Here is a 12,645-nt window from a genome sequence, read left to right on the forward strand (position 1 = left end):
GCCTCACTGCCAGACCTGATGATGGTAGCGGCCATATCGGTTATGTTCGCGGGTTTCCTGAGGTTCAACGACCTAGCCCACATCTCCGTCAAGTCTGATCTGCTCACCCTGCACGACACTCACATGGCCATCACACTGCCTAGGTCCAAAACGGACCAGGAGGGCAAAGGGCAGACCATCCGGATCGCGCGCGTGGGGGGCGTGGCCTGCCCAGTGGGCTTGACAGAGAGGCTGCTGGCGCTTGGTAACTACGTCCGTGTCCCCAGTTCCCCCGTGGAGGACGTGGGTCCACTGCTGCGCAGGGTTAAGGCGACACAGCAAGGCCACCAGCTGCAGCAGAGGACCGGCTCTGTTCAGTCACCGATCCCCAGCCTCAGCTATACTTCCTTCCGGGAGAAGCTCGCTGCCATGTGCAGCGCCGTGGGCATCAAGCGCGGCATCATGCCACACTCCATGCGCATCGGGGGAAACAGTGCTGCAGCAGCCAGAGGGGTGTCCGAAGAAGCCCGCAAGGCCCACGGTCGCTGGAAGACGGACGCAATGGTACAGCTATATACCCGGCTGGAAGACGATGCCGCACTGGAAACCACGCGCAACCTGGGCCTCGCCTGAGCCAGAGGGCCCCTCCTGCTATCTTTTCTGTCTGCAGTAGTGTAAGGCCCTTGGCAGCCCCGGTTTCGCCTCGCCCTGTCCTATCCGACACCCCGAACGCAACCGTACAGCAAGCCATGAAGGCTATAGGACATAATTGTAGCTTAGATGCGGCAGGAGCAAAGCGAGTATAGCCTCTAATTCCTCTTCATGTGCCAAATAACATGCTGTAAATAGCGCTCTTTGATTGCATCTGAAATCAGAAATGAAATAAACAAGCTATTTAGGAAACTGTTATGAACGACGTGCTCTTACTCTGACAAATGTGGCATGATGATTACAATTTAATGGTCAGCGGAGGCATTCCGTGAGTGGCACACACACCCCTGTGTGGCATCTTGCGGTAGCATCTTCTCCCAAATCACCAGTATTAGGCAGCGCGTGAAAGCAAGCACCAGGCTGCAGAGTCTCTGCGGTAATCGCCTGTAGTAGCCTGAAGTAGCCTGTACTGGCAGAATCATACGTAGTCCCTTAGCATTAGCGCTTGGTGATGCGAGCTTGCGTTAAGTAAGCTGGGTTAGTTGGGCGTAAGGCCTAATGCGTAACTGTTAGACTAACTGTTTCGCAACGGCCCGTGTCCTCAGGGCCGTCATTTATTGCGCGCATTAAGCTGGTTAGCTTATCTTGCGCGCTGATAAACAAAACAGGTCCCGCGCCTTCGGCGCGCTTTCTGTTACTACACCGCTGTGCCTTCGGCTCGTCAGCGAGACCCATCGGGTAGAGTGCAGCGGAGAATATAAAACACTAGCACCATAGAGTTAGCCCATCTAATTGAAGCAAATTTCATAGTGTTCATTTGTTAGTACACTTAAATAATCCTACTACCAGCCTCCTCCACAAGGCGAGTCATCAGGCAAAGCTGCTGGTTTCGCACCTTCTGGGAACACTCCTTCACTCTTTGATCAGGCTCCCGGGGCTGGATGGGGTTCCTGGCCTCGCCGGCCGGCGTCCTTGGTCCGGGGCGGAAGCTAAATGGGCTCTGCAGGGCCGGGTGCAGGATGCTTGGCGGTGTTCTTGGTCTACACTTGTGCGTTGCCTATTTGGGCAGGTGGGGGCTGCATGGGGGCAGGGGCTCTAAACCCGTAGCCATGAGCAGTGCACCCAGTACTTGGGTGGCCGTATTCCCTGCGTGGAGGGTCATGCAACAGAATTCTACTTAATCGACTTTAAACCTGTGCATGGATGAGGAAGTCAACGTCAGCGGGCCCTGTACCCCAAAACGAATTGTTGCAGTACGGTAAGTAACTATGTGTGTAGTAGCTGGTACACAGTACGGCACACATATGAAGTACAAATATGCGCTAAGCGCTGGACCAGCATCTCGAGACGCCGTTTCAGCGGCCAGCTGCTATAGTGTGCATAGTTGTAATTAATGTGCACTGTGGCTTGGGCCGGCATTTCGTTCCCCAGAGACATTGAATAACCAACAAACTAGATGGTGAAGTGATGAGGAGGGCTTCGGAAGCAAGATGCCATTGCCATTTCTGTGTTGGAAGCAGCCAGGGGGTGGTAGGGGTGATGGTGATGTGGGGCCTTGAGTGCAAGGAGTCACTCCATGGGAATGGGATGGTGTTGCGGATATCGGAAGGACAGTGTGATTGACGTGCGTAACGACATGATGAAACCTACTGTTTTGGACGCGATGAGGTTGATGAAGGCGGTACCGATGCCCTAGTTTGGGGTTTGGATGGGCCTGCCAGAATGTTCTAGTCATTACCGGAAGCGTCTTGAGGTGGTTCAGTACTGCATTATGAAAGGTAACATGAGTTGTTAACGAGACAGTGAAGAACTGGAGATGTCACACACGAGCACTCGAGAGCCGAGACATGGTGCCGAGCAGACATCGGCAAACGCTTCGGGAGTTTCGTGTTGTACCGAAACTCCCGAAAGCAGAAATAGAGTTCCCGAAGCCGGCCGGCTTGCAGAAATAGGATCATACGCCGTATACGAAAGGTGTTATGCGGCCCGAAGACCGCCTAAGACAACCTAAGTCCGCGGTCAATGATGAAGAACAGGCCGTGGGCCACTGTACTGGAACACAGAAATATGCCCATTCCAGAAACCAGAAATACCCCGTTTGTCGACGTCTGGTGCCGAGAAGCCGACGCCCGAATCAGTTGCCGTTGCAGCCTGGACCGTTAGCTAATAAAACCTCTCTTGTCTCTTCCTCGCTAGTTTTCATTTAATCCTTGTCTATGAATTCATCAAATACGGGACACGCACTAACCCTGCTCAGCGCCCTTGGGATGGTGTTAGTAGTTCGTCCACTGCTCGGCATAGTATACAGTAGTAGCGCTGACCTAAATGGTCATATTATAGTTCTTCCTATATAAGAACGAGATGCCTGCATAAGGTTTGGATTTGCTCTTGGCGCGGGCTTCAACCTTTTCCTAGCCCGAAATGGCGGGAAGCACTAACGCTGCGAAGTCTGCCCGGCACACCTCCAGAGCGTAGAGCATGTTTGCCTTCTTACATGTATTGTCACAAGTTCAAGGAGATTTCCAGCCCTGCAAAAATCGGACAGCATAATGCGGGCATTCAAACCTTTGGAGGCGTATTTCAAGCCGGTCCCAAAACCGCTTGACCGCACTGCTGCCCCTGGGCAGCCTCCAAGCGATCGTCCCCCGGATGAGCCAGTAGCGGCTAGACATCTAAATCCACGTAAACCTCCTGAAGCAAGGCCCCGAAGGCTGCATGGTGCTGCAGGGAGGGGAGGGATTGAGGAAGGTGGAGAAGGAACTGCCGGCGCGTCGCAACCTCCCCCTTCCCGTCCCTCTCACCCCGCCCCAGTACCGCCCGCATCGCCTTCGGCCACGACCACAACAACAGCACCAACCAGTTCTTCTCGCCCAGCTCTTTCACAACCCCCCGGCAGCCACCAGCCTGTACCAGCAGTAGCGATGTCTGCCCCCGCCGCAGTAGCGAAACCAATAGCGGCCAACGGTGTGGTGGCTGCAAAGGCGCCTCGCAGCAGCAGGCCACCGCCACCGCCTTGTAGTGGGCCCCCTGTTGCAGCAGCAGGATTAGCAACAGCGGCTGCCGCCGTCGGCCGTTCCTCCTCAGCTAAAGCCGCCAACGACCTTCTAACCGAAATGCTGCATGGCCGAAAAGCAATCACGGCAACAGCAGCAGCAGCAGCGGGTGCGTCATCTGCTGCGGCACCCGCCGCAGTTGACGGCGGTGGCGGCCGCGGCTCCGCCGCCACCACCATTGCTAGTGTTGCTATTGCTGCTGCACCTGCTGGCACGACGGACGGCGTCAGGCTGTGCTCAATGCAGCTTAACGGTGCCGCTGGCGGCGCCAGCGACAGGGTCGAAACGCGGCCGCGCAAGCGGCCGTGCTTGCCGCTGGTGGCGGCAGCGCTGCCGTTGCCACCGCCGCCTGCAGCAGCGGCGGCGGTTGTGCAGCGCCTGGCGGCTCCTGAGTCGTCCCGAGAGCGCAGGCCCAACCTGGTTTGTTTGCTTCAGGCCCGTAGCATGGGTAGGCTGAACCCGCGTGGAGAATTATGGTGGTGGAAGAGCGCTGGCCCACGGCTGGAGGAGGTGAGGATACGGCTGCGGCGCGTGAAGGGAGTGGAGGGCAAGAGAAAAGAAGGGAAGGGAAGGGGGGCGGAGTGGGGGCCCTCGGTAAGAGGGGGGAAAGACAAGCCCGGAGAGAAGGAAGCTGGAGACGTCCTTGGCGGTAGCATGGTGGTGTTGCCATTCGAAAAATTTCGTTCCTCTTTCCGCATTACCCTAATGCTTGGACGTCTGCACGTGAGAGTGAAACGCCACATTTTCTCCTATCGGGAATAAGTACTGCTTGACCAGGGGCCTTTAGGCTACCCTGAATTAAGGAGAAGCGGTTTCTCCACGCATAGTATTACGTAGTTATCCAAAACACGCGCGCGCACACACACACAGGTCGGCTGTTGGAATGCGGCAGAGGGACTTCGCGCCGTATCTGTCGTACACCAAGATGCGGTGACCCAGATTGAGATTAGCGGCGAGACCGATGGACGAGCGTGCCTGGCGGTGGCGCAGGCCAATGAACTTGTACGGATTGTGCCGTACAATGTGCTGCGGAATTTCGCCGAGGTGCGGCGAATTGCGGACCGCGAGGTGGCGGTCGCTCGGGAGGTGAGGACGAGGAGGAAAGGTCGTGGCGATGGCGATATGACAGATGGCGATTTGTGTGCGAGATCTGAGCGGACAAAGTGGGGAGGGATACTAACATCTAGAGCTCCAAATGGCTGGCAAAACAGCTCGTTAGCTTATGGATGTGTCGGTTTATTATTAGTCAATTAATCAATCAACCAGTTGCTAGAACTCTGGATTGTAGGAGACGTTTTCATTTCATTGTAATGGCGAGTGGGGCGTCCGGGGCTTCCGGGTTACAGGACGGCGACACCAACGGAGATGACAGTGACGGAGGGGACGACGACGACGATGACGAAGAGGAGGAGAAGAAGGGACATCTTCAAGGAACCTGCGTCAATAATGTGAACCGGCGCAGTCACCGGCGGCGGCGACGGCAGCCGCAGACGCTTCCATGGCTTGAGCTTGTTCATGCGGGCCGAATAAGACACCCAGGCGGCGGCGGCGGCTACGTGGGGCAGGGCGGCGATAGCGGCGCCGCTGCGGCCGGCGCAAGGAGTTCTAGCTCCGTTCTAACGCTCAACACGCGCAGCCGTGTTGCCTGCATAGGATGGGACCCGCAGCGACGGGGGCGACTGGCCGTTGTGGACCGCTCGTCCAGCTGCATCACGTTGCTTGACCTGGGCTGGGGTCCCCGCAGTGGCGGTGGCGAGGGTGGCGCCGGGACCTGGAGGGTGAGTGTTTTATACCGTTGTAGAGCATCGCTTATTCGGTGGAAAAAGGAGTTGCTCGTCAATGCTTGGCGGGAAAAGGAGATTTGAGCAAAAAAACAAAAAACAGACAGGAGGTTTGTGCGTGTGTGTGTGTGTGTGTTCCACCACCTGGATTTGCGCTTCATCACCCTCATTTTTTAAGGTGTATCAACGAGGGACTACATAACATATATATACAGTTAGGCACTACTGGTAACGCGCGACCATTGCCCCCGGGAGATACCGGGATCGAGACCTATCGGGGTCGAAAATCCTTCCGATGGTGGAAGGTATTGCGCCCCTACTTGATGGACGGTGGTGACCTGGGATAAAGTTAACCTGCGAGCCGACCAGGCATGGAGTTGGGCCGCTGTCGACCCGGCAGATTCCGTTGGATGCTGGTGGTGGGCGCGGAACCTGAGCGATCCACTGAGAAGTTGGCTAGGGTGACTGTATGAGGTTGCCCCGAAATACCGCAGGAAGGCAGGGTTTCGCAGGGTAGCTGCCAGGGGTGAAGATATACCCCCCTATTTTACACATCATACATACATACAGACAGACACATACATACATACATACATACATACATACATACATACATACATACATACATACATACCCTGAGCCCTACCTGAGGGGGCCCGAGGGGGTCCGAGCGAAATAGATACATATCTCAAAAACACGCCCAAGTAAAGCTCCCCAAAGTTATCCAAACTCTAAAAAAAGAAAACCCATGTCGAATTTACCGGATAGCTATCCAGGCAGCTGTTCCGGCGTAGCGGTGCGCCTGCCTGCTATTTGAGATCCTCCTTTGCCACAACAGATACTGGATACTGAAAAAGGTTCACCCCCTCGGTCGTTACCTATCCGGGTTGTGAAGCCGCAGCCTTGCAACCGTGTATATATATACGCACATGCAGCCCCCCGGACATGACAGCCCCGGACAGGGTGTTCTCTACCGCGAGAATGCTGCCTGAGTGGCCACGACGCCTCTCCACTTCCCGTCCCGGTCCGCCGCACCGGGGTCCCCCTTTGCGACATCCGGGAAGGGGCTTTTGGAGAAGTGAAGGAAGCCGTTGCCGGCGTTACCAGCTGGCTTGTCCAAGCAATTAAACTGCTCATCAACAGGCTGATTCGCACGTCCTGAGATTTGTTTGCTGTTTTTTCATCATGGGTGATCTGGCAGAGACCAGTTCGCCCAGGGACATGAACATCTCCTTTAAAAGCGCTTCGCCGTGCTTGGCCGCCGGCAGAGCCGCCTTGAAGTCGCCTCCATGGTGAATCGGATAATTAGCGCACATAGCCATACTTCCAGGTTCAGTCGCTGGCTTTCACGGCGGACCACTTTCGCTATGGACATCGAGTCTAGTGTGCGGAATATTAGAAGGCTAGTTAATCATTGAATGGTCGTGTATATGGCAGGAGAAGGACAGTAGTAGGATTTGGAAAAGGGCCAGGAGGAATTTTCAAAGGAAGTGCATCGATTTGGTGTGTTGGTGTTTGTCTGCTGCACATCTTTGTACACCTCCTTGCAGATGGGGGCCTTCACTCGCAGCCAATTAATGTGTGTCGGCGGCGGGGACGTTGGCGGCGGCGCCGCTGCGCGCGCCATGGCATACCTTAAGTACGGCAGCCCAGGCGCGCCGTACACGCTGGCCGCCGCAGGGCGAGCTGGGGGCGAGGGTGCTGTCGTACACCTATGGGATGAGCGGCGGGGCAGCCAGCCGATATCACGGTTGATGTGTCCGGGCGGCGCGTCGCTGGTAGCTCGAATGGAACCCTCCCTGGACGGTACGACACTGCTGGGTGTCGTAGATCCTGGCACGGTAAGGACCCACAAAGGAGGAAAAGGTGGTGGAGGACTATTTGGTATTTGAGCGTGGATCGGGAAGAAAGAGACACACACTCGGGTAAAATCAGTGCTTAGTGACAGGATTAGTATGCTTGCTTGTTACATCTTTACATAATGTGGCGCTCACCTTGTCGACATTGGCGGCGTTCCCTTGTAAAGTTACAACAATGCCAGCGAATTAAATCACAATATGAAGAAAATTCCCTTCTAACCGCGCCAGCGGCTCACATCTACAGACACCGGTATAACGGCCTCACACGTCCGCCATCTAATGATCTCGCCTCCCAAACGCTTTCCTCTTACCCGGGCTCCCGCCGTACAGCTCGTCCTCTGGGACGTACGGCGCGCCTCCAGTACGGCAGTGAGCAGCGCCGTCTTCAGTCTGGGCTCCGCAGCACCAGCCCTGTCCGCAGTGGTTGGCAGTTGGGATCTGTTGGCACCGTTGGCGGCGGTTGGATTCCTGCGGCCCGTGATCAGCAGCTTGATGACCGACCCATGGGATCGCAGTCGTACTGCGGTGCTCGCACAGGTGTGGTGGGGCGGCTTAAGGGGTTTTCGACTTTGCGGTTTGTGCTGGAGGTATGCAAATTTTAGGAGCGAGTCTGTTATAACACGGCCATCAACACAAATGTAGGTAATAAATTCGTGCGTATATTCATTTTCGTTCTCAACCATTCGCTATCCTTATCGTCGTCGCTTTCACCTTCGGACCTTTTCCATATAACACACATTATCGCCCTCATCATTATTCTTTATTAATGCCTTACTGGCCGTTCCCGGGTAAACCACCTTATCATCATGGCGCCCGTTGGGGGTTATCCTTTATGTGACCCACGCTACTCTTAGGATGGTTCTGTGGCCATTTGGAGCTTGGCATCCGCCGGCCTCACCCACGCGTCCCCCGCGCCACCGCCGGTGCCCTCTGCTGGCGGCTCTGGCGCTGCATCAGCGCTGTCAACAGTATCGGCTCCCCTGGTGCCAACGATGGCGACTACAGCCACCACCGACGCCGCGTCCTTCAGACCTGTCGTGCATCGGCCACTGGCGGGTGCTTCGGAGGCGACTCGTGGAATGGACGAGAGCGATCTGTCCTCGTACTGCAGGCTGGCGGGCTTCGGGTTGTACGGCGCGTGGGATAGTGATGTGTGTGGCTTCTGGCACCCAGCAGCGATCCCCCGGCCGTCACAAGGCGGCGGCGCTGGTGCCAATGGCTGGCTCGGCCCGGGCTTGGCCATGACAGACTGTCGTACGTCGTACAGCGGTGCTTCAGTGCTGCGTGGCCTGGCGGCGGCGCCGGCGCCAGGATTGTCGGTACCGCGAGTCCCTGGCACAGCCTTGGCGGCAGCAGTGGCGCCGCCGCCGCCACCACCACCAGCTATGTGCATCCAGCTGCTCGACTGGCCGCTGTGCGTGGCTTGTGTACCAGACACAGGGGATGTCGTGACCGGTAGCCTTCGTGGGCAGCTGTCGTACTACTGGAAGGCATGACGCGCGGCTGTACAGCATGCAGGAGCATACTATTACATGAAGGCTGCACAGAATTTTGAGGTCGTGGAGGGTATACTCCGTCGTGATGTCCGACCCTAATACGAAGTCAATACAGGAGGAATTGCCAAGAACGCCCTGAAGCGGCCGCTAGTCGGAGATGAGCCGAACGCACGCTAGATAGAGGCCGGCACAATGTCAAAGCGGACTGATGTATATTTACATGATTTGACAAGACATGCCCGCCGGCAGTCAGGGGGAATATATGAACGATTGTTTACTCGATTTAGTCATGCCGTGTGTGGGCTCATGGGCGGGGACACATATGCTGGTGCATAACCACATTGGCGTGGGGTGGTATTAGGACAACGTGTTCATGCCCACAATTGTCAATTGTCCAAATTAAGCTGAGCTCCTCACTGATAATGTCTTAAGCAAATCGTCTACCCAAACTTAGTCGTACAATAGTTGCACAAATTGGTGCGAGGTCATGTTGCACACTTTCATCGATACACCCGTGTACGCCACCCAATTCATCCATCCAATGCTCACGACGCAACAAATTGAGTGGGAAACTATACGAGTCATTGACGCCATATCCTTAGCTAAACACATTCGGAAAAACAAATGTTCAAGTAGTTGTGACAGGATAGTTAAAACCGTGCGGCACAAGGCAACCAACACGTGCATCTCCGCTAAGGGGTGTGCAGGCGGGGTACTCGCGTTACTAGTCGAGAGATGTGCCACGTGCACATCCACCCGATGCCGCAGACTTTACTGTTTCAAGACAAGGGTGTGCACGCAAGAAGATTCAGCCCCTGAATTGGGGCAAAACAAAAAGTATGAGTGTACACGCATCTGAACCCCCCCATCCACTGTACTGGGCTCAATAGCGCCCTGGCTGTGGCCGCAGCGGTCAAAGACGCGTTGACATATACACAGCATGGATGAACCATGTCTCTTATCAATCGCCCGTCTGCAGCCTTCGGCCGCTGCCACAACACGCTACCTATGTACACATATTAACGCACGACTGGACAACTTGAATTTACATCAAAAGTCTCCCTCATTCACTGACAGCCCGGACCGTGCTGTTACCCAGCTGGCCTCAGACTCCCGCAGCACAGCAATGTCAGTACTTAGCAGCATCATGCAACGGCACAAGCTCTTTGCTACAAATGCAATGCGTCTTTTACCATGCAACGGTACAGCGTAAACATCGACGTAACAGACGACGACAGCGCCGCACACACGCAAGCAGAGGCACATACACACCCCCGAGGGCACCACACGCACAAATACCCAATCTCCGACATCGGACACAACCCCGAGACAACAAGAGGTCAAGGTCAAACACTGGTCCCAAGATGCTGATGATGATGCTCCCTGCAAACACAACGCCAGCAACCCATCACCTGCCAGTGCCGTGACACCCACTCTTTCCATACCCACACATACTTCCATTCCGGCCCCTGGGAGGCCGTTGCCGCCCTGCTGCCCAGGCACACGACGATCGTGGTTTCCTTCTCACAACAAACATGGCGTTTCACGCACCCCACAAGGGGACCACAACCACCCGGACTGTAGAACATCCGGATCAGCAGGAAACCCCGTTTAGGAAGATGGAGGGAGGCCAGACGCCCCAAGCGTACTGCGCAACCCAGACATTGCGTTGCACCAAAACAAGAAACTGTGTAGCTACACCGCGGCTACCGCTGCGCCACCTGCTCCGACCTGCACAGCACACGCCTAGCAAAAGCCCCCCCACCAGCAACCTTGATTGCCCAGAACTAGCAGGATCCTACAGCATCACGCGGGATAATGGCACGCAAACCTGCTGCTTGTAACTTCTGCTACAGCCACTGCTGCGCCTACGAGTTTCCCAATAATGCATGCCCACAAAACTCCGCCGTAACCAAACCCCATCTGCTCCAGCTCGCTCTGGACCAAGCGTACAGTAATCGATAACCCCAGACACATACAGCGGAATCGAGAAACCGTCAATTTGTCGAAATATTTAGCCAAAATGAGGGTAGTTCGTCGGCTGAGTAAAGTCCTTGCCTGCTGGTGTCTCCATCGTCGCAGGGTGCACGCACTCACGCACGCACATACATGCGCGTGCAACAAACGGCAACCGAGAAAAGCCAGGACCGCAAACGGGGGCGAGCACTACACAACAATTCTGCGCACGCCTCTTCTTCCCAACCTCCCCGCTGCTAGAGCTCATATTCGCTAAGCAATACAAGACGCGCTCGCTTAGCACGCTAGCTTCTGAAGCTCCAAGTCGCGTACGGTATGGTGGTGGCGGCGAAGGACCCTAACAACTTCCTCCTCTGCAATACTTCATTTACCACTGCTTGAACAGAAACAGGTGCTGCTGGACACACGACAGTCACCGCAACGGACGTCTACTAGATCTCTGCAGCTGCCGTATATGCCTATCACATCTACTGTTTGGTTATTTGCATAGGACCATGACGCCGAGAGGCCAGGAGACGACACTTGGCTAATTAATCAAAACGGACTTGACTAGTGTTATGCTTCCGCCATTCCATACTACAAGTCGAAGGTGTGCACACGAATAGCGCCGTTGCCGCAGCTGCTCCCAATTCCGTATGGCCTGGAGGTGCGCCTCCCGACAGCAGCTGCATTTCGCATATCGGCCACTCCGAAAGGTGCGCCTGCAGACCTCCTCCGATTCAACTCAGCAAGGCCACCTGGTCCATTGTGACAAAGGCCGCTTTATTGCCAGGCTTGTGGCAGCGGAAATACCTCACGCCGTCGCGACAGCCCGGCGGCGCCACCGAGTGGTCCTGTTGCGCGCGAGGGCTGCTGCCGCCGCCTGGCGCCACCCCCAGCAGCTCGAGTCCCAAGACGGTGCCTGTTTAGGAAACACGTACACATGCAAGGTTCAAAACTTTAGACAAAACAAGTGCTAATGTGCGCACGTAGTAAAGCCCTTTGTGCCGATCCTCGTGCATCCGAACATTCCTCGTGCATACCAAGTTATTGCTGCCCATTGCAGCCCCATGCGAGCACCCTGGGGATAGGAGACAGTTCACTGTGGTGCAAACAGAGAAGCAGGCCCCGGCTTACCTTCCTGCCGCCATGCCGAATCTATGACTCGTGTACCCAACCTCCTCAGCACATGCATGTTGCCAAATCTAACCTTCCCATGCCCTAGCCCTGCCGCATTCTTTTGTGACCGAACCGAGCTCTGGTTCTCTTGGCCTCGCGGCATCTCTTGCTTAATGCACTCACCTGAACCCCAATGGCACGGTCCGCGGTACCGCACGACTGCCTCCACGCCCCGCAGCGGCCCAGACACCACCCGAACCGCATCACCAAGATCCGGAAGCCTATTCCGGTGGTGCTGTTGATGCTGCTGCTGCGTCGAGGAGCCACTGCTGCCGTGCCGCCGCGCCAGCGGCCGGCTCAATGTTGAGGACAGTACCGCCCCCAGCTCCGCGTCCCGACCCATCTCCCACAGAGAACCAGCCAACGCGACCACACGCTGAAGCAGCGCCAGCTGAGACCGCTCCACAGCACTTAGATCCGATTCCGGATTGTATTGGGCGCGAGGGCTGCCGGCGCTACCGCCGCCAGCACCAGCGCCAGCCCCACTACCGCCGCTGCTAGGCCGCAGCTGTGACGTAACTTCTGGTGAACTGTTGGCCGGGGACATCCGCGCGCCGTCGCCCGCGGTTATCGATTTCTGCTGGAGCTGCTGCTGGTACTGCTGGTATTCCTGCTGCAGCTGGTGGTACTGCTGCTGAAGCTGCAACATAGGGCCTGGGTTTCTCTGTGCCGGGCTTAGGCTGCGTGGGGA

General features: G+C 56.1%; 1 protein-coding gene across 1 annotated transcript; it reads left to right on the forward strand.

Annotated features, from left to right (window-relative positions):
• Window positions 1–1,623: 1,623 nt before the first annotated feature.
• Window positions 1,624–7,925, forward strand: VOLCADRAFT_100434 (uncharacterized protein; the record flags this gene model as incomplete). The annotated part of the gene is made up of 6 exons (XM_002959007.1): window positions 1,624–1,699; window positions 3,442–4,193; window positions 4,554–4,769; window positions 5,030–5,461; window positions 7,015–7,270; window positions 7,654–7,925. 6 exons carry the CDS (start codon window positions 1,624–1,626, stop codon window positions 7,923–7,925), a joined length of 2,004 nt encoding a protein of 667 aa, XP_002959053.1.
• Window positions 7,926–12,645: the final 4,720 nt, after the last annotated feature.

Source organism: Volvox carteri (assembly GCF_000143455.1).
Source record: "Volvox carteri f. nagariensis unplaced genomic scaffold VOLCAscaffold_118, whole genome shotgun sequence".
Lineage (NCBI taxonomy): Eukaryota > Viridiplantae > Chlorophyta > Chlorophyceae > Chlamydomonadales > Volvocaceae > Volvox > Volvox carteri.